The sequence below is a fragment of the Syngnathus leptorhynchus genome, chromosome 9 (genome assembly GCF_054491065.1).
Source record: "Syngnathus leptorhynchus isolate UIUO chromosome 9, UIUO_Slep, whole genome shotgun sequence".
In the NCBI taxonomy this organism is placed as follows: Eukaryota; Metazoa; Chordata; class Actinopteri; order Syngnathiformes; family Syngnathidae; genus Syngnathus; species Syngnathus leptorhynchus.
In genome coordinates, this window is record NC_141203.1 from 1,412,435 (window position 1) to 1,435,421 (window position 22,987).

Consider the following 22,987-nt stretch of genomic DNA (forward strand, 5'->3'; position numbering starts at 1 on the left):
GGGGGAAAAATGAAAAAACCTTGAGAAGGGACCACAGATGGAAAGATCCTCCTTTCAAGATCACCAGGCTGCAATGGATGCAAAGAGGGCATATAAAATACACAATATGGAAATAAAAAAGTGGATGTCCAGGCCAAAGCGAAGAGCTGTCGGAGGAGCCCTCGATCGTACTGGCAGTGTCTTCGAGGAGGGTATCCGCTGCAGTTCCCTCATCCTGAATTCGGTCCACGAGAATCTAGATAGCCGCTGTCAGCTTGGGTGTCACCTAACCACCTCCCCAGCCGGGGAGGGGTGGGAGAAGTGGGGTCGGGGAGAGGGAACAAAAACAAACTCCAGCCGAATCGGCCACTACAGGTTAATTAAAGGCCATATCATAGAAATATGTCTTTAAACGTGTCTTAAATGTTTCTACTGAGGTAGCAGTTCTAATATCCATTGGTAGGGGATTCCAGAGCTCTGGAGCCCGAATAGAAAATACTCTAGACCCTGCAGACATTTTCTTGGCCCTCTGTGTCACTAAAAGACTAGCGTTTTGCGAACGAAGGTTACGAGACGGAACAAAAAGACCGACTAGGTCGACGAGATATGAAGGCGCTAAGCCATGCAATGATTTATAGGTTAATAGAAGACTCTTGAAATCACATCTTAAATGGACCGGGAGCTAGTGTAAGTTGGCTAATATTGGGGTAATGTGATCAAATGTTCGTGCCCGTGAGAGCAGCCTTGCAGCAGCATTTTGTACTAACTGTAGACTTTTGATGCTGGACTTGGGAAGACCAGAGAATAATGCATTACAGTAGTCCAGGCGCGACGTGATAAACGCATGTAAAATAATTTCCGGATCACCTGTCGAGAGGATTGGGCGAATCTTAGCAATATTACGAAGGTGAAAAAACACAATTCTGGTTATATTCTTGATGTGTTTTTGAAAGGAGAGCGTTTGGTCAAATATTACCCCGAGATTAGTTACAGTATCACTCTGAGTGATAGTACGGTTATCTATAGTTATAGTGGTTTCCTTAACTTGTGGTTTCTGAGGCTAGTTAAGTCTGATGAACTTGCCTTGGGGCACAGAAGTAACTAAGTTTTCAATTTCCTGGGGCAGTCCTGAGCCAGTTTCATCATAATGTTAGATGGGATTTGTGACTTTACATAATGATGGACTATCATATTTCTTAGCCTAGTTGAGAATATATCATTTAGCGATAGTTTTAGAACAATTTAAATCAGATTAGAACAGTACTCAAATAGGGACAATCATTGCATTGCAATTCTACATCTTCAACACAACTGATGGTCTTAAACACATTAAGAGGTCAAGAAATTCAAAGTATCAACTCTTGAAAATGCACATCTTTGAAGTGAACGTTTTCAGCATCCTTCCGTCTGAGAGAAGGTGGAGTAAATCTGTTCTACTGGCTCAGTGGCACCTGCAGGAGTGGCTGAAGAGCTCGACCTGTGAGTGACAGTCTCTATTACACGAAATAAGCATTGTTTAATTCTGTCTTGCACTCTCTTCTCTCCCCCCTTCTCTCCTCACAGGGAGGAATCGAACCCGCACCCTCCTAACTGTGAGTCGGACGTGCTACCCAGTGCGTCTGTGTCTGTCTGTGTCTGTCTGTGTCTGTCTGTGTGTCTGTCTGTGTGTGTGTCTGTGTCTGTCTGTGTGTCTGTCTGTGTGTGTCTGTGTGTGTGTGTCTGTGTCTGTCTGTGTGTGTCTGTCTGTGTCTGTGTGTGTCTGTCTGTCTGTCTGTCTGTCTGTCTGTCTCTGTGTCTGTGTCTGTCTCTGTGTGTGTCTCTGTGTGTGTCTCTGTGTCTGTCTCTGTGTCTGTCTCTGTGTCTGTCTCTGTGTGTGTCTCTGTCTCTGTGTGTGTCTCTGTCTGTGTCTGTGTGTGTCTCTGTGTGTGTCTGTGTGTGTCTCTGTGTGTGTCTCTGTGTGTGTCTCTGTGTGTGTCTCTGTGTGTGTCTCTGTCTCTCTGTGTGTCTCTGTGTGTGTCTCTGTCTCTCTGTGTGTCTCTGTGTGTGTGTGTCTTTGTCTCTCTGTGTGTCTGTGTGTGTGTCTCTGTCTCTCTGTGTGTGTCTCTGTGTGTCTCTGTCTCTCTGCCTCTGTGTGTGTCTCTGTCTCTGTGTGTGTCTCTGTGTCTGTCACTGTGTCTGTCTCTGTGTCAGTCTCTGTGTTTGTCTGTCTCTGTGTCTGTCTCTGTGTCTGTCTGTCTGTGTCTGTCTGTGTCTGTCTGTGTCTGTCTGTGTCTGTCTGTCTCTGTGTCGGTCTGTCTGTCTGTCTGTCTGTCTATGTCTGTCTGTGTCTGTCTGTGTCTGTCTGTCTGTCTGTGTCTTGTCCCATGACGTTCGTCTTGTTCTTGCAGGCATCAGAGATCCAGCTATAAAGTGAAAGTAATTCTGGCCATAAAGCATCATCCACATCATAAAGCTGACTGAGAAAATAAAAAGCATGAGAAACAAGATGGCCGCATCGTGAGTCAGCACGTCTGAAGCTGAGTCTGCCAACTGCTTCTATATTAGCATATTTAACCCTGAGCATCCGTCCGTCCGTCCGTCCGTCCGTCCGTCCATCCATCCATCCATCCATCCATCCATCCATCCATCCATCCATCCATCCATCCATCCTCTTCCACTTATCCGGGGTCGGGTCGCGGGGGCAGCAGCTTTGGGAGGGACTCCCAGACTTCCCTCTCCCCAGCCACTTCATCCAGCTCATCCCGGGGGATCCCAAGGCATTCCTAGGCCAGCTGAGAGACATAGTCTCTCCAGCACGTCCTGCACCTCCTCAGGGAGGCGACCAGGAGGCATCCTGATGAGATGCCCGAGCCACCTCATCTGGCTCTTCTCTCCCGTAGGACCGAGCTTCTCACCCATCTCTAAGGGAGAGCCTGGACACCCTGCGGAGGAAACTCATTTCGGCCGCTTGTATCCTGGATCTCGTTCTTTTGGTCATGACCCATAGCTCGTGACCATAGGTGAGGGTAGGAGCGTAGATCGACCGGTAAATCGAGAGCTTTGCCTTTTGGCTCAGCTCTCTCTTTACCATGACGGACCGGTACAGAGTCCGCATTACTGCCGACGCTGCACCAATCCACCTGTCGATCTTGCGCTTCCTCCTGCCCTCACTCGTGAACAAGACCCCAAGATACTTGAACTCCTCCACTTGGGGCAGGATCTCATCCCCGATCCGGAGAGGGCACTCCACCCTTTTCTGACCGAGGACCATGGACTCGGATTTGGAGGTGCTGACCCTCATCCCGACCGCTTCACACTCAGCTGCGAACCGCTCCAGTGAGAGCTGTAGATCACGGCCTGAAGAAGCCAACAACACCACGTCATCTACAAAAAGCAGAGACGCGATGCTGAGGTCCCCAAACCGGACACCCTCAATGCCTCGGCTGCGCCTAGAAATTCTGTCCATAAAAATTATGAACAGAATCAGTGACAAAAGACAGCCTTGGCGGAGTCCAACCCTCACTGGGAACGAATCCGACTTACTGCCGGAAATGCGGACCAAACTCTGGCATCGGTGATACAGGGACCGAACCACCCTTATCAGTTGGCTCAGCACCCCGTACTCCCGAAGCACCCTCCACAGAACCTCCCGAGGGACACGGTCGAACGCCTTTCTCCAATCCACAAAACACATTTGGACTGGTTGGGTGAACTGCCATGCACGCTCAAGGATCCTGCCAAGCCGAGCTGATTCGCTGTTCCACGGCCAGGACGAACGCCACACTGCTCCTCCTGAATCCGAGGTTCGACCCCCCGATAGACCCTCCTCTCCAGCACCCCTGAATAGACCTTACCAGGGAGGCTGAGGAGTGTGATTCCCCTATAGTTGGAACACACCCTTTGGTCCCCCTTCTTAAAGAGGGGAACCACCACTCCAGTCTGCCAATCCAGAGGCACCGTCCCCAAAGTCCACGCAATGCTGTAGAAGCGTGTCAGCCATGACAGCCCCACAACATCCAGAGCCTTTAAAAACTCTGGGCGGATCTCACCCACCCCCGGGGCCTTGCCCCCGAGGAGTTTTTTAACTACCTCAGTGACTTCGACCCCAGAGATTGGAGAGTCCACCTCAGAGTCTCCAAGCCCTGCTTCCAAAATGGAAGGCGTGTCGGTGGAATTGAGGAGGTCTTCGAAGTACTCTCCCCACCGACTCGTGACATCATTTTTGCCTCAGCAACTGCCGAAGCCGCGTTCCGCTTGGTCATCCGGTTACCTGTCAGCTGCCTCCAGAGTCCCGCAGGCCAAAACGGCTCAATAGGACTCCTTCTTCATCTTGATGGCTTCCCTTACCACCGGTGTCCACCAGTGGGTACGGGGATTGCCACCACGACAGGCACCAACCACGTTACGACCACAGCAATGGAGGCGTCTTTCCAATTCAACTAATCTACATAGGAGCCTTAATCAAACAGGACATTTCGTGGACTAATCATGGCATGATGGCTGAAGCAAATGATGCTACAGGGACTGTTGGCTGCAATTCAACAGGTGAGAGGTGATATGTTGCCTCACCTGGACGCAAAATTTGATCCAGTCCAGACCAGCTTGGATACGATTCAAAGCTCACTATCCACCCAGTCTGAGCAAGCCGATCTGCTTGAACAACATGTCTCATCTAATGAGGACAACGTAATGATCTCATGACCCACATTAACGACTGGAGTCGGACAAACAAACTCAAGAATTTTAAAAATCGCAGCAGACGTAACGACCTTTGTTTTGTTGGCATACCTGAGTTGCAGAATCTGGAGACATGGTCAGATTCATGACCCAGCTGATCCTCCACCTTCTGGGGCAGGAGAACTTCCCATCACCGCTTAAGATTGAGAGGGCTCACCGCACTCCTACCACTTCCGAAGTGTCCAGATCCCCTCGACAAACTAAGAAGCATCCTGATCAAACTTCTTGATTTTCAGGACAAGAATGCTTGTGTGAATGTTATGTATGTTGTACATGTTTGTTATTTTTTATTTGTTTACTTCCATTTTTGCTAAACCTTGTTTTTTCATTTTTACCTGGTACCCCTTCGAAAATGAGGTGATACACCTCAAACTGTTAATCCTAATAAATTTGAACAAAATGCCAAGATGTCCAAAGTTGTCTCAGTTAAAAAGTGCCTACTTTGAAAAAAATGAACAAGTAACTGAGGCAACATGTGTGTCTAGTAATTTTATCCATGACTGTATGTTGCAGAAACAAATCAGCGTCGCACATATCCTAAGAATTGTTCTTTGTCCAACTTAGCTTGTGTCTCAACGTCATCACACTTACTCTCATATCGAGTTTCACCAAAGCATGTATAGACCGTTGATGTCAAGTCATTGAAGTTTCGATGGACCAAAATTTCATTTGTGTCTCTGAACATTAAAGGTACAGAAAGCCTCAAAGAATCAGCAAGTTCTTTCTCGCATATGGTTTTACCAGTCAGAGTCACAGATGATAGGTTGACATTTTCAGACATGTTGAGAGTTTTCTCATTAATTTCCTCTTCCAACTCAAACATGAGTTGCTCCTTGACTTCCATTTCAAGTTGCTGAGACAAAAATGTGCCATTTTCAACTCCAGTCTCGAATTGATCCAGCTCTGCTGGAACAGTCCCAGATGATAAATTAGATGCATCTGCTTCAGCGTGTGACCTCACAGTCAAATTTGTCCTTAATACAGCACCAGAATAACGACAGGAACTTTCCTGTGAGGAAGTTTCAGCATCTCTGTTAATGTAGAAATCATTTCCTTCTTCTTCATCCACTTCCCCCTCATCCTTCCCTGAGCATGTGGTTCTGTGGGCAGGATATAATGCTGTGGGAATAGTGCACTTCTTCTGTTTGTACGTATCTGTGCAAACTGAGATGAAATCAGGGCTAGTTTCCTCTACTGCCGGAGATTTTTCATGCATCTACAGTGGGGGAAAAAAATAAATAGCAATTAGTACTTTTTTTCTCCCTTCAAACTTTGATTTCAGGTCACTCCACGTTAAAGTCAAAGTCAAAGTCCGCTTTATTGTCAATTTCTCCACATGCCAGGAACACAAAGAGATCAAAATTACGTTCCCCACCGTCCCACGGTGACTAGACAGTACACAACACTCGCACCAAATAGCACAAAGAGTAAAAACGAACAGACAAGAGCAACGAAGAAGTAATAAGTGCCCGGTCCGCTCGATAGCACGCCAGCCGCTCCAGTAGCACAGCAGAGTCCGGTGTCCAGCGACCGGACAGTCGCCAGAAGAATGGAAGGCACGGCCGGGCGAGTTGGGCACGCCGCTAGCTTGGCCCGGACGCCTCCGCGCTTCCCCCTCTTCTGCCTCCTCGCACACCGCTTCAGACGCTGCTGGTCCGGGGAAGGAGTAGCAGACGAGTCCAGCGATGATGCAGGCATTGTAGTCCCAGTGACTTTAATGTCCCCGCATCAAAGTCCGAAACGCCGCAAAACTCGCATTCGCCGACGTCGAGCAGAACCTGCCTGCTGTACTCGTAGCGCTACGTGGTGCGATCAGACAAACACATAAAACTGTCTGACAAACACTATGTATGATCACTGCACGGACCTTGGACACAAACCAAGGTTACCAGACAAACACAACAGCAAGAGAGGGGAAAAAAGAAGCGCAGAGAAAAAAAGGGGGTTAACGTCAAAGGCATAGTTAGATCAGGGCGTATTTGGAGAATGAAAAAATGTTGTGACATGGCCTTTATACAACACCAGAATGGATGTGATTTAAATGTAGATGGTCAGCTTTAATTATGGGATTTTGTGTTTTGTATTTTTGATGTATTTATTTATATTAACACTAGAACAGCGGTTGTTTTGATCTACCTCTAACAGCGTCATCGATGTTACTGTCGCACATCACATGTTGTTGCGCCCGTCATGTTACCGCGCAAGTCTTGTTTGCGCGCACGCCCCGAGAACGTAATTGTGTGAGGATATCGTAGCGGAGTGACGAGTGTAATCGTATCATAATAGAGATGAAGAGAACAAAATCGAAGTCGCATCAGTCTTCAAAAGAAAGTAAGCAGGCTGAAGCGCAAGGCGACCCGTGTTCATCACAGCTACAACAACAAAGCACGGGCCCACAGCGCTACACTGCCAAACAGGCTCTCGAACATTTTCAGAACCTGTTTGATACAGACGTCTCTGGTGACAAGTTTGAACACGTTTCAACAAACAGTGATACCGAAGAATATGCAGTAACATCTTTGAGCCCCAATGACGTCACATCAGACATAGAAGAAGGGGACGCGGTAGAAGTGGAGGCGGCACCGTCATAGAGGGAAGAGGGGGATGCTACAGAAGTGGAGGAGGCATCCTCTCACAGAGAAGAAGGAGACGCTATAAAAGGGGTTGCTGTTCCAGTCAGTGCTCCACACAATGAAAGTAGGGTGGGATGTAACGTTAGCAGCAAAGATGGCACAGAGTGGGATATTTTATGAGTAACAGCACCACTTGAACGAATGCAGGTACAGAATGTATTAACAGCAAAAGCATGTCCTACAAATTACACCAGAACTGTCCGAACACCTGTTGATGCATTCAAACTACCGCATTTTCTGGACTATAAGGCGCACCGGACTATAAGGCGCACCTTCAATGAATGGCCCATTTTAAAACTTTATCCTTATATAAGGTGCACCGGACTGTAAGGCGCACCATTAATGCATCGAGTCAGATTTTTAATCCAAATCAAATCATTCTCCATTTTATCTTTTTTATTTCAAATTCAGATGCAACAAATGACTTTACAATCACAAAATAATGATCCATAGTCTTTTTGATTCATGATTCATAGTCTTCAGCGGGCCACTTATGATTGATTTCATGACACAATGCTTCGGGCCATTATCATTTAGGAATTTGGTCCATATATAAGGCGCACCGGACTATAAGGCACACTGATGGCTTTTGAGAAAATGTTAAGTTTTTAGGTGCGCTTTATAGTCCGGAAAATACGATACTTGTTGATGAAGGCATGACTCATCACATCAAGCGCTGCACTGTTGAGTATGCCCGCACATCTGATCCGTTGTGGGATATATCAGATGATGAGCTTGATGCATTTATTGGGTTGCTGTACTTGAGAGGGTGTATGAATGCCAAGAACTTTCCACTAGATTTGCTGTGGTCAGAAAAATATGGATGCCAAGCCTTTCGTCAAGCAATGCCTCATGACCGATTCAGAAAAGTAAAGAGGTACATCTGTTTTGATGTGCGTTCCACTTGTGGAGAGAGGGTCAAGAAAGACAAGTTTTGTTTGATGTCACAGGTTTTGTTGAAAACAGTCAGAAGGCATATATTCCGCAGGATTCACTAACAGTGGATGAACAGCTGTTTCCAACCAAAACTCGCTGTAGATACACTCAATACATGCCAAATAAATCCGACAAGTTTGGAATCAAGTTTGAGCTGAAGTTGGAACAAAGTACTGCTTCGGTGTAAAACCATATCTTGGAAAGGATGAGCAGAGAGTCAACAGTTTGGGGTGATGACATGTAGTGATGACACTTATGGGGCTGTAATTTGGACGTGGCTACAACGTCACCACTGACAACAAGCAAAGACCTAGCACCGAAGCTTATGGAAAAGCAGACATCAATAGTTGGCACCATGCGATGGAACAGGAGAGAGATGGCCATTCACGAGTCAGTATTTTACAGGTCTGGCTCGATCCAGTTGGTCAGATACCAATCAAAGCCCTCTAAATCTGTTGTGCTGCTGTCAACTCTGCACAAAGGTTCTCTGTGCCAGACAGATGGCAAAAAGAAGCCAGAATCAATCCTGTATTACAACAGCAACAAATGCGGAGTCGACATGCTTGACGCAATGTGCTGACAGATGTCAACAGAAGATGGCCACTTGCAGTGTTCTTCAACATTCTAGATATGGCTGGAGTCAATTCATGGATAATCTACCGCCAAGTCACTAATATCTCATGCAGGGAATTCTTACGTCGGCTGTCTACAGAACTGACATCAGCTGAGATGTCAGTCAGGAATCCCGTACCAATGGCAGCGTTAACAGCAACAGTAGCCGCAACAAAACTGTAACCGTCTATGATGTTTGCAAACGTTCTGTATGTGGAAAATGTATGGCTAAAATTTGCATCACTTGCAAAGATAAGGCTGTGTGATATTAGGGACAAGCACAAACATGCAAGTCTGTGACTGAAATTCTTGCGAAACTACTTTGTTACACTTTATTGCACTTTGTTACGTGGATAACCATACTGTGCATGTTATAATGTTCAACTGTGTTTTTGTCTTTGTTTTTCTACTTAGCATGGTGAATTAAAAAAAAAAGTCAGATTTTTTTAGATTTTTCCTACAAACGCGTATTAAGTAGTCATGACGCAAAGTTGTGATGCGCGTCAATTGACGCGTCCAGCTGTTCTGCTGAGGCCACTCTATGCAGAGTTAGTCCTTTTTAGGGTCACAATAATACTCGGAAAAGCTACATAATTATATTTTTAAAAACTTGTAAAGATATATGTTTTTCAGTCAATGACTGAAGTCTGTATCCCGTTAACATGCATGCGCCAACATATTTAGACATTTGCAGCAACAATTGCCTTCACATTGGAGCGGCGACCGGGACCTGTTCAAGCAGACCAGAAACACACTGAACCGAGAGGTGAGGAGAACCAGGAGGTGTTACAGGGAGAGCCTGGAGAGACACCTCTCCGCCAATCCTGATCCCTCAACAGTGTGGAAAGGTCTGCAGGGCATCACGGGCTTCAAGAAACGAACCCCCCGTCCTGTGGAGAGCCCAAGGCTTGCTAACCAGCTGATTAGGTTCTATTGCAGGTCCTCACACACAACAGGACCTCCTGCAGCACAATCAACATACTCCCCTCCCCTCACAACCGCTCTGTCCACACCTCCATCACCGCTGTCACCTAATCTCTCTCTTGCAGAGGCCGTGCCCGCACTTCAGATCCGTGAGGAGGAAGGGCGCCAGGTGTTCCGGAGACAAAAGATCAGGAAGGCACCGGGCCCAGACGGCGTGTCACCCTCCTGGTTGAAAGTCTGTGCTGAGCAGCTGGCGCCCACCTTTGCACGGATCTTCAACCGCTCCCTGGAGCTGTGTGAGGTGCCCTCGTGCTTCAAAAGCTCCACCATCGTTCCAGTGGCCAAGAAGCCCACCATCACAGGATTGAATGACTACAGACCTGTCGCTCTGACGTCTGTGGTCATGAAATCTTTCGAGAGGTTGGTGCTGTACCACCTGAAGCATGTCACGGGTCCCCTGCTTGACCGCCCCCAGTTTGGCTACCGGGCAAACAGGTCGGTGGATGATGCGGTCAACATGGGACTGCACTACATCCTGCACCATCTGGACACCCCAGGAACGTACACCAGGATCCTGTTTGTGGACTTCAGCTCGGCATTCAACGCCATCACTCCTGACATCCTCCAACAGAAGCTCATCCAGCTCGCGGTGCCTGCCTCCAGTGTGAGGCTGGGGAGCATCACATCTGACACTCGGACCACCAGTACTGGCGCCAATCAGGGGTGCGTCCTCTCCCCACTGCTCTTCTCTCTCTACACCAACGATTTCTCCTCAGGTGACTCTCCTGTGAAGCTCCTGAAGTATGCAGACGTCATCACTCTCATCGGACTGATCCGGGACGGTGATGAGACTGCGTACAGACAGGAGGTGGAGCGGCTGGTCCACTGGTGCAGCCAAAATCACCTGGAGCTGAACCCGCTCAAGACCGTGGAGATGACAGTGGATTTCAGGCGAGATCCTTCACCACTTTCACCCCTCACTATCCGCAGTAATACCATACTCTCCTCAGACACCTTCAAGTTCCTGGGTACCACAATCTCACGGGACCTGAAATGGACCTGCCACATAGACTCTGTCCGGAAGAAGGCCCAGCAGAGGCTGTACTTCCTGAGACTGCTCAAGAAGTTCAACCAGCCGCGGGAGCTGCTGAAGACCTTCTACACTGCCATCATCCAGTCTGTCCTCTGCACCTACATCACTGTCTGGTTTGGATCAGCCTCCAAACAAGACAAGCACAGACTGCAACGGACAATCAGGACTGCAGAAAAGAACATTGGAATCAACCTCCTTTCTATCCAAGACTTGTACCTGTCCAGGACCAGGAAACGCGCATGCAACATCTCTACAGACCCTTCTCACCCAGGTTACAGTCTGTTTGAACTACTCCCCTCCGGACGGCGATACAGAGCTCTGTACGCCAAAACCAGCAGACACAGAGACAGCTTCTTCCTCCAGGCTGTTGCTCTGATGAACTCACACCACTCTTAGAGTCTCAGAGTCATTGCTGTGCTATAACATCCTGCTCTCCACACGTTTTTGGATTGTCTACACTGTTTGCACCATGTGTCTTCTCTGCATCCATTGCAGTCTGGTCATCCTGGAAGCAGGACCCTCCCATATGTGGTCTCTTCTCAAGGTTTCTCACTTCCCCTAGTCGGAGATTTGAGTTATTCCTTGCCCTATGGGAGTTTAAGATCAGGGGATGGCTGAGAAAATTGTCATTTGTCATTTTCACATGTCCTGAGTGGTGTTAGTCACCTAAATGTTTAACAGAGACTATGATGTAACAAAGTCAAATTCCTTGTTTGGCACGCTCAAACATGGCGAATAAATTCTTCTTGAATCTTGAATTTAAACCCCACTCAAGGTGCGGACAGATTGAGGGATTTCATTCACTTTTCACTCATGGTGGATTGCTCGAACATTGATTAGATTTCAAAGCTAATCTATCCACAACGTATAATTGCAAATTTCAACGATATGACTGGATAAATTTAACTCCTGTTCAAATGACCGGATTGGATTACAGAGGCCTTCAGCTTATCTCTGAGCAGGAGGCGGGCAGAGTTCAAGGTCTCCGCAAAGATCACAGCGTCGTCAGCAAAGTCTAGATCAGTGATTCGAACATTGCCGAACGACGCCACGCAGCCCGTCCTGTCTACAACACGGTCCACAATCCAGTGCTGAAAAGGGATGGGGCGAGTACGCACCCCTGGCTCACCCCAGTATTGACTGTAAAGAAGTCAGAGGTGGTGCCTCCGTACTTAATAGCACTTTCTGTGTCAGAGTATAGAGCAGAGATGAGATGGACAAGCTGTAGGGGGATCCCGTGTAGCCCCAGAAGTCTCCACAGAGCATCTCTACTGACTGAGTCGAACGCCTTCTTGAAATTGATGTACCGTTTCGGCCCGAATATGACAATATTTTTTGCATTGAAATAAGAATGAAAAAGTGGGAGTCGTCTTATATTCGGGGTCTTGACATTATACCCATTTTCACTTGTGCGCAGCGGTAAGTTAAAGGTTGCTGGTATCGACTGAGTATGTTGCTGTGATCGTGATTGACACAAAGTAAGTATATACATTTCATTGTTACTACTGTCCACTGTTGTGCCGTTTGTCCGATTGCGGTTTGCTTTGTGTGCACGCCGTTTGATTGACAGCTCTGGTGCGCCCCTTTTAAGTTTGCCTCGCATCGTACGAGTAGCCGTTACACAGCGGCACGGCAACTAACTGTCGCCAGCCAATGTATTTTGTTGTCTTGATCGATGACTTATGTTTGGTGTGTTGCCGAAAGTATTTGATTTACTTGTGGACTTCAGCTCGGCATCAGCAAGTCTTTTATTAAAGACTATAATAATTAGTCTTATTATATGCGTGTTCCGCATATAATAATGCGGAACACGCAAGCGGAGCGCGCGGTGTTGAGGAGCAGGGATCGTGTCAGATTCCTATCCAGTCGCTAATATCGTCGCCCAAAAGGCTCAAGGAATTCGCTGATGAGTAAAATACGACGAAGGTGGCTGTGTAACGATTCAAAAACGATCTCCCGTTCAAGCGTGAGCGTGTGTGTTTTCACCAGCTGATTGAGCTGTCAAATAGATAGCTGCGACTAACGTGAGCAATATGGGGCCGAAAAAAAACCTAACCATGTCCACGGAGGAGGTCGAGGACATAAAAAGGTCACTTGACTTCCTTTCGGAAGAAGTTTCTGCTTTGAGGATGCAGCAGAAAAACATCTTGACACTGGTGGAAGAGGTAAAGACGCTCCGTATGCTCAATGCTGAGAAGGACAAGCGGCTTGCCTACCTTGAAAGTCGGGTAGCGGATATTGAGCAATATACAAGAATAAATGACATTGTCATCACAGGAATAGCAATTAAACCTATATCTTATGCAAGGGCAGTGACGGCAGGTAACGATGGCTGTGAGCAAGATGCAAGCTCAGCCGAGCAACAGGTAGCTGCGTTTCTGCAAACTAAAGGAATAACTATGGACTCCAACCAGGTTGAAGCATGTCATCCACTGCCCAGAAGAAACAGTAATGACAAACCAGCAGTCATTCTGAAATTTGTCAACAGGAAGCACAAAGTTGCACTTCTCAAGCAGGGTAAGTTGCTCAAAGGCACAGAAATCTACATAAATGAACATTTGACAAAGACCAATGCGGATATTGCAAAGAAAGCACGTCACTTGAGAAGAATGGGAAAAATACAGAGTACATGGACCAGAAATTGTAAGATATACATCAAACTAAATGGATCACCAGAAGAGGCCAAGATACTGATGGTGAGGAGTATTGAAGAACTGGAAAAGCTTGAATAAGTATCCTCAATAGAAAATCAACTGGAGTGGACTTTGAACTGAATGGAGGTAACAACACAAAACATAAACATAATGCTCAGGGACACTACTCAACCTACATCAATCAACAATGGACATGTAACACAGTGGATACAAGAACATGAACAACAACTAACGTTTGATTACAGTGAAAGCAGCACTCTGGACATAGATCAGGACATTGACCCAGACAATAATTTCTTTTCCACCACAAACAACACGTTATTATTACAGCAATGATCAGTACAACAAGGACATCTTAACAAAAGATAAACTATCTATTATTCATTTCAATAGCCGGAGTCTATATAGAAATTTTAGTAGCATTCGGGATTACTTAAACACATTCAAACAACCATTTAATATAATTACTATTTCTGAGACCTGGATTACGACTGAGAAGGGAATGCACTTTGAGATGGAAGGCTATGAATTCATACATAATAACAGACAAAGTAAAGGTGGTGGTGGTGGTGTTGCAATTTATGTTGATTTGAATATGAAATTCAAGATTGTAGAGGCTATGACACAGGTGGTGGACAATCTTCTTGAATGTCTCACGATACAGATTTGTGTTAAAAAGAAAAAAGACATTATTATAAGCTGCGTCTATAGAGCTCCTGGTCCTAGCATTGAGACATTCACAGAATGGATAGAAAGTGTGATTGTACAAAAAGGCAACAAAAATATTTTTATTTGCGGGGATTATAACATTGATCTATTAAATCCAAACAAGCATCAAAATATTGCTATTTTTTTTAATTTAATGCATAGCATGAGTCTCTTTCCTACAATCACTAGACCTACTAGAGTAACATCACAGAGTGCTACTCTGATAGATAACATATTCACCAATATAATAGAAAACAGGACAACAAGCGGGATATTAATTACTGATATTACTGACCACCTTCCAGTGTTCACAGTGTATGACAATAATTTCAAATCTGAAAGTGGGGTGTATAAGCAACAAAGAAGGATTAGGACAGATGAGACAATTGGTACTCTAAAACATGAATTAATGGAACAGAACTGGGATGCAATATATAAAGAAAAAGATGTAAATAATGCTTACCATAAATCGATGACTACATTCACTTTATTATATAATAAGCATTGTCCAATCAAGGAATATAATAAAAAAACAGTCCATGGTTGACAAAAGGATTAGTAAATGCCTGTAAAAAGAAAAATTTACTCTATTGGAATTTCATAAAACAGAGAACAAAGTGCGCTAAAAATAAATATAAGAGATATAAGAATAAATTAACTAATATTATAAGATTAAGTAAGAAAGAATATTATAAAAATAAATTAGAGGATAATAAAAATAATATTAAGGGGATATGGACTCTCCTAAATCACATTATTAGAGAAGGTACCGAACAACACAAATTACCTAAATATTTTGTTATAAATAATACTGAAAATTATAATATGGAAGAAGTGGCAAACAGTTTTAATCAGTTCTTTGTAAATGTTGGGCCCCAAATAGCAAAAAACATACCGATTCCAGCACCAGATGCAGGCAACAGAGATAAATTAATAGAAAGGAATCCTTACTCAATGTTTTTGAAGGCAGTTGATGAAAATGAAATTATTAACACTGTAAAACAATGCAAAAATAAAACATCTACCGACTGCAATGGGATTGATATGATGTTAGTTAAGCAAGTCATTGAGGGGATTTCAAAGCCACTTGTGTACATCTGTAACTTGTCATTTTTAACTGGTACATTCCCAAAGAAACACAACTTTACAGACTACAGACCTATCTCAATATTGCCACAACTCTCAAAAATATTGGAAAAGCTTTTTAACAGTAGAATGGATGGATTTTTGGAAAAATATAAATTATTTGCTGAGAACCAATATGGTTTTAGAGTAAACAGATCAACAGCACAGGCATTAATGGAATCAATCGAGGAAATCACCGATGCAATAGACAACAAACGACATGCAGTAGGAGTTTTCATTGACCTCAAAAAAGCTTTTGACACAATTAATCATGATATACTATTTAATAAATTAGAAAAATATGGGATAAGGGGATTAGTATTAGACTGGATAAAAGATTATCTGCGAGAAGGGCAACAATATGTAAAGTTGGGTAATCACTGCTCTGGATATTTGGACATAGCCTGTGGTGTTCCACAAGGATCAGTTTTAGGCCCTAAATTATTTATTTTGTATATAAATGACATGTGCAAACTCTCTAAAGAACTAAAACTCGTAAATTTTGCAGATGACACAAATATCTTTTGTTCAGGTGACAACATTCAACAAGTGGAATCAGTGTTGAATGAGGAAATGAAAAAAACCAAAATGTGGTTCGATTGGAACAAATTATCATTAAATGTAAGTAAGACCAAGTTTATGGTATTTGGCAAAAAGAACAAAAAGATACGAATAGAAATAAATGGGACTGAAATTGAAAGAGTGCAGGAAAACAAATTTCTTGGGGTTATAATAGATGACAGGCTGAGTTGGAAGCCACACATCGAACACGTAAAGTCTAAAATTTCAAGAAGCATGGCAGTTATATACAAAGCAAAAGAATTACTGGATTATCATTCACTTCGTACACTATTGTTCTATTGTCTTGCCCTATTTGCATTACTGCGTTGAGGTTTGGGGGAATACTTATAAAACTTCACTACAGCCACTTATCATTCTGCAGAAAAGAGCAATAAGGACTATTCATAAAGTCAACTACTTGGAACACACAAATCCACTTTTCATACAATCCCAACTATTAAAATTCACCGACATAGTATCTTATCAAACAGCAATCATCATGTATAGGGCGAAAGCAAAACAACTACCAGAAAATATCCAAAACTTATTTTGGAATCGGGAGGGAGGTTATAAGTTAAGGGGGCATCACAATTTCAAAATCTTAAACATAAGAACAACCTTAAAACGTTTTTGTATCACTATAACCGGGGTCAAACTATGGAACAATCTAAGTGAGGAACTCAAGCAAAGTCCAAATATCCACCAGTTTAAAAGAATGTACAAAAATATGTTGTTTAGCGAGTACAAAGGCTAAAAGTGCCAAAGGGCTACATGCAAGTAAAAATGAAACAGAAAATAAGTGTGAAAGTGTGTCTACTTGCGTTCTGTGGTAGAATTACAGTATATGTTGAATCACTGGTTTAATGGATAAAGTGAAAAAGGGGTAGGAATCTAAAAAGCTATGCTTCCTCCTACTCCTTTTCGAGCATTCTTTATTGATCTATTTATTTATGTATTATTATTATTATTATTATTATTTATTTTATTTAAAATAATTATTCTTTCTGTTTGTTGGTTTATTTTTTTGTTTGTCTGTTGTATGGACTTATATATGGCACTTCAAGTGCTATCTGTTTTGCTTAATTTTCTTTTTGTTTTGGATGTTCGAAATAAAGATATTAATCAATCAATTTATGGTTATTTGTTATTATTTGTTGCCAATAGTTCAGTAAAGCAATCAAAACTGAACCACGTCTTCCCTCCTGTGTTCTGACCGACACCCGGGGGCGAAAAGAGCATAACCATCCAAGCCAACCCCCGAAAGAGTCCTCAGGCTCCCCAACAATAGCGGTAGCAGTTTGCATTATTTCATTGCAATGTTTTTCCTTATTCAGATTTGTTTCAAGACTACAGTTAGACTTAACTTTGATGGTTAATGCAGTTATCGCAATTTTGTTGTTTTATCACAGTAAATTGGTTTATTTACATTTCAAAATGTGACAGTCTCCACACCAACATTGGTCTCCATCTCTCCACACTGGACTGGTTCACCTCATACCTCACTGACAGGACAGAGTACGTCAGCCTGGGCTCCTCCAAATCAAATACAGCCCCTGTCACGTCTGGTGTCCCTCAAGGATCTGTCCTAGGACCCCTCCTTTTTATTCTGTACATGCTCCCCCTGGGTCAGGTAAACAGCCGACAGGGCATCTCTTTTCACTGCTATGCCGATGACACCCAGTTATCCCTCCGAACCGACCCCAATCCATGCTCCACTCCGGTCCTCTCATCATCACCCACTCAGGCCTTTTCCAACTGCCTGGAGGAGATTAGGGCGTGGATGAGTTAGAACTTCCTTCAACTGAACAGTTCCAACACCGAAGCCATACTAATTGGCATCCCTCACCAGATCCAGTCATCACCCATAACCCCCATCTCCTTCTTTGGTCAAGATATCCACCTTTCCACCTCTGTTACCAACCTCAGGGTGAAGGCCGACCCACAACTTACCTTTAACAACCACATCAAACATTTGTACAAAACCTGCTTTATCCATATCAAAAACATTTCTAAACTCCGCCCCTTCCTCACCTTCTCTGATGCAGAAAAGCTCGTCCACGCCCTAATCTCCTCCGGGCTGGACTACTGTAACAGCCTGCTCATCAGTATCCCCAACAAACACCTCCAGAAACTCCAATTCATTCAGAACTGAGCCGCCCGAACTCTGATGAAAATCCACAAACATGATCATATCACCCCTATTCTTCAGTAACTACACTGGCTTCCCAAAACATCAAGAATCCATTACAAGATCACACTCATCACCCACCTCTGCATCTACAGTAACACCCCTCAATACCTCAAAGAACTCCTTACTCCTCACTCATCCACCCGTAACTTCCGGTCACAAAGCTCCAACCTCCTCCATCTGCCCCGTACACGACTCCGCACTATGGGAGACCGAGCTTTTTGCACCGCTGCTCCCCACATCTGGAATTCTCTCCCTGCGCACCTACGTCAACCCCAGTCTGTGGGCAATTTTAAAAAGGGGCTTAAAAAGTTTCTCTTTAGAAAGGCTCCTCTTAGATGTCTCCTATCGTCTCTGTGCTTTTATGCCTTTATTCTTTTTTTTTTGTGTGTGTTTCTATTACTAGTCTTATTTCTGTAGCACTTTGAGATTCTTTTATGAAAAGCACTTTACAAATAAAATCTATTATTATTATTAAAAACCAGAAGCCATTCATTTACAAATGTGATTGCACTTTACATATTTAAATGTTCAGATATTAAGGTGTGATACAGTTTTTGCATGATTTGAATGAGGCAAAATAGACATGCCTTTTCTCTCAAAGATATTGTTAGAATCATTTGTTTCAGATGTAATTATTTTCTGTATAAAAATTTAATTTGTTGTTCAAAAAGTTTTTTTTTCAAACTTGAGTCTTGAAAAAGAGTGGGTTGTCTTATAATCAGGTTTGTCTTATTTTCGGGCCAATAAGGTACATAGGCTGCAAGCAGCTTTCTATCAAATTCTCGAAAGCGCTTGGTGAGGACACGAGGTGTGAGGATGTGGTATACAGTTGACCGTTTTGGTGTGAAACCAGACTGCTCAGGACGCTGGTGGTCTAAGAGCTGCTGACGTATCCGGTTTAGAAGTCAAGTCAAGTCAAAAGACTTTGCCTGGCACAGAGAGAAGGGTAACTCCTTGGTGATTGTTACACTCCCGGATATCACCCTTCCCCTTCCAGATAGGGACGACAACGCCCCTTTTCCAGTCTGTTGGGATGAGCCCCGAGCTCCATACGGAGCTAATCAGCGTGTGCAACCACCGGAGGGCGGCATCCCCTCCAGTTTTGAGCATCTCTGCACAGACCGCAGATTCCCGGAGCCTTTCTATCCCTCAGCTGGCCCACAGCCTTTTCGGCCTTCCTCAAGGGTAGGCACATCAATGCTGAGGGGTGGGTTAGGCACCAGGTTCTGGATGCCTACAGCAGAGACCTCGCGGCTGAGTTCTCGCATCGCCTCGTAAGCCGGGCGAAGTGTCACTTTTATCCAAGTGAACCTCGACCGCCTCACAGAGATCTCAAACCCGCCCCTCATGGTCCCGACCAGTAGCTTGAATGGCTTCTCGCCTCAGTTCCCTGTAGCGACCGGTTCTGCCATTGAATCTTGCCTTGCGCCACTCATTGATTATGTCCACCGTCTCCTGGGAAAGGGCAGTCCGACGATTCCTAGGGATCTCTGGAACGTGATCACTGGCAGCCGCCAGGACTGAGTCTCTGAAGCCCTCCCACAGTGCCTGCAGGTCCTCCGTTACGCCCATCCCACCAAGCCTCACTGCCAAGTTCCGACATACACGTCCGCCACTACAGGCTCCTACAGTTGACCGACGTCTAGCTGAATCTGGCCGGGGGCTGCTCTTCTCGGAGCTCGAAGGCATAGTTTCAGCGTTGCTACAAGAAGCCGGTGTTGAAGAACTGTGCACTTTGGAACACCCTGCAGTTCTGGAGCAGGGTCCACCGACTGTCTACAAGTACATGGTCAATCTCCTTCCTGATCAGGCCCTGGTATTTGAATACCAGGTCCAACGCCACGAATCCGACCTCTGGAACCATGATCCACAAACTCTCAAACCATGACTCCTGGCATAGTCAAGCATCATGGTGGAGTTGGTGTCACAATTTCCAGAGCCGTGAGGACCGACACATGCCTCATAGGTACCAGTGACAGCATTGAAGTCCCCAAGAACAATCAGCGTGTCCCTCCCAGGAACAGCGTCTACAACCCAGCTGAGTTCAGCGTAGAACTCTTCCTTTGCAGACAGCTTACTTGTCCCGGTGGTAGCATACACTGCGACAAACGATACTACGCACAAAGAGTGTGCGAGCCATAGTCACATACATACGTGACTTCCTTTATCTGCGACGCCACCCGATCGGCAACCGCAATGGCCACTCCGTCCTTGTGCTGACCGTCGAGTCGACCAGACCAGACCAGTGGTAGGTGTGTCCACCTGCCCTGATCTCGCCAGAGCCCCGCCGCCACACTTCAAAGAAAGTAGCCACCGCGATGCCCAGCTGAGCGAGCTCCGTCGACATTGCGCACATGCGGGAGTCATCATGGAGTGAGAATACGTTCCAGGCGGCCACCCGGACCAAACGCCTCAGGTTCAACTGAGGGTTTCTCGATTGGGTGAGCGACACCTCTGCACCTCCACAACGCAAGGCCCCGCCCGACCTGGTTGCTCCAGGGTTTGCCCTCAATCGGGCTGCGAGGGTCCCAAGGGCTTTGGCCCGCCGCCTTCATATGCCGCCATATTTTGCCGTCGGGGGTACTTCCGCGGAGCGGGTTTCTAGTATGGTTTCGTTGACGTTCTGCTGCGGGAGAAATTTAAGGCCCACTACCCCATGTCTACAAATGCAAGAGATGCCACCCTTTCAGCACCTGGGCAAGTACATACCACCAATAGCTAGCTAGTGTGTGTGTGTGTGTGTGTGTGTGTGTGTGTGTGTGTGTGTGTGTGTGTGTGTGTGTCTAAATTAAAGTTAGGGACTTCTAAGCTTTTCCAAACCAAATTCAATCAGTTAACTATAGCTGGCCTTTGTATCTAAGGACTGATTTCCGATTTCTGTTAGTTTAAAAACATATTAAACTAGAATTGGCAATTTCTGGAGAAATTGCGTGTGAAGGCGAAGGCACTTCACACTATTGTGGGACTCGAAATGATGATTAAATGACATACAAATGGTAAATTGATGATTAAATAAAATAAAAATGGCACGGCATTGATGATGATGATGAAAATAATTATTAAAATGTGTTAAAATTGAATGAATGAAAAATTAAAGAATAAAAAAATTATCGCCAACCGGGATCGAACTCCCTCGCGGAAGTGGCTCGTGTTCCAAACGCCATTGTATTCTTACTGAGCTAAACAGCGACATAGTGTTAGTGCGGTGGAATGATGGTATTAAACGAGAAATAAAAACGGTGAATGCCGTTAAAACGGTAAAATGATGTTTTTAACTTAAAATTAAATGAATAACTAAATGAATGAATGAAAAATAAATAAATAAAAAATAAAAGAGTTAAATAAATGAGTTAAGGAAAGAAATCATGAAAAAAGTTGTCAGATGTCAAAATTCGAACTTGAACGTCGCTCGTGTCTAATGCGCCATTAAGAATGAATGGGGGATTTTAAGGCACAAATTTGCTAATTATGCAAAAACGGTAAATGTTATGAACAAATAAAATACTAGCAGTCATGCCGTGAATTTTTGGAACGTGTGAAAGTTGGAATGGAGTGAATCGGTTAAAGCATGTGGGAGTAGTTAGGTGTCAAAAAAGTGGGAGGAATAAAGTAGGATAATAATAACTAGAATTTGCAATTCCTGAGGAAATTGCGTGTGAAGGTGAAGAAGTTGAATAAATACTCGGGGAATGCCGAAGAATGATGTTGAAACGAGTCGAATCGGTTGAAAAATGTCGAAATTAGAGTGGAAAAAGGAAATTTCGGAAAATTTGGTTGAATTTCAAATTTGAAAATTTGGAATTTATGGTAAGTGTGAATTTGTGGAATAGGGAGGAAGAATATGAAGAGTTGAAAGTTGAAACGAGTTGAATCGGTTGAAAAATGTAGAAATTAGAGTGGAAAAAGGAAATTTTGGAAAATTTGGTTGAATTTCAAATTTGAAAATGTGGAATTTATGGTAAGTGTAAATTTGGGGAATAGGGAGGAAGAATATGAAGAGTTGAAAGTTGGAATGGGTTCAATCGGTTGAAAAATGTAGAAATTAGGGTGGAAAAAGAAAATTTTGGTTGAATTTCAAATTTCAAAATGTGGAATTTATGGTAAGTTTGAATTTGGGGAATAGGCAGGAAGAATATGAAGAGTTGAAAGTTGGAATGGGTTGAATCGGTTGAAAAATGTAGAAGTTAGAGCAAATCATAAATCCCCATTGAGAATGAATGGGAATTTTAAAAAAAAATTGCGCCAAAAAGTTTTGAAATTTGGAACGAAACGAAATATACGGCTTTCTAGTTGTCACTTTCGGAGTTAAATGTTGAAACGGGTTGAATCGGACAAAAATTGAAAAAGTTAGCGAAAATGCATAAGTTGAACAAAGTGAATACAATTGGAATGGGTTGAATCGGTTGAAGAATGTTGAAATTAGAGTGGAAAAAGGAAATTTTGGTTGAATTTCAAATTTGAAAAATGTGGAATTTTTGTTAAGTGGGAATTTGGGGAATAGGTAGGAAGAATATGAAGAGTTGAAAAGTGGAATGGGTTGAATCGGTTGAAAAATGTGGAAATTAGAGTGGAAAAAGGAAATTTTGCAGAATTTGGTTGAATTTCAAATTTGAAAAATGTGAAATTTTTGCTGAATGGGAAGGTGTGGAATAGGTAGGGAAAAGATGAACAGTTGAAAGTTGGAACGAGTTGAATCGGTTGAAGTATGTAGAAATTAGAAGTGAAAAAGGAAATTTTGTGGAATTTTGTGGAATTTTGTGAAATTTTGTGAAATTTTGAAACGTGAATATGTGAAAATTTTGAATTTGCCAAGTTTGGGAATGTCCCCAATGTGATTTGAATGGGTTGAATGATG

General features: G+C 44.0%; 1 protein-coding gene and 2 pseudogenes across 2 annotated transcripts in view; 1 reads left to right on the plus strand and 2 right to left on the minus strand.

The window, feature by feature from the left end:
* The window catches only part of LOC147050575 (uncharacterized), a 131,849-nt pseudogene that overhangs the window by 55,454 nt on the left and 53,408 nt on the right, over window positions 1–22,987 (minus strand).
* The window catches only part of LOC147050577 (uncharacterized), a 47,147-nt gene continuing 29,331 nt past the window's right edge, over window positions 5,172–22,987 (minus strand). For both annotated transcript variants that reach the window (XM_085920819.1, XM_085920820.1), the window contains one exon: window positions 5,172–5,911. In XM_085920819.1, coding sequence (XP_085776945.1) covers window positions 5,216–5,911 — 696 coding nt within the window. In that variant the 3' untranslated portion in view covers window positions 5,172–5,215. The remainder of the gene's footprint in view (window positions 5,912–22,987) is intronic.
* LOC147050578 (uncharacterized) lies at window positions 13,735–19,321 on the plus strand (annotated as a pseudogene).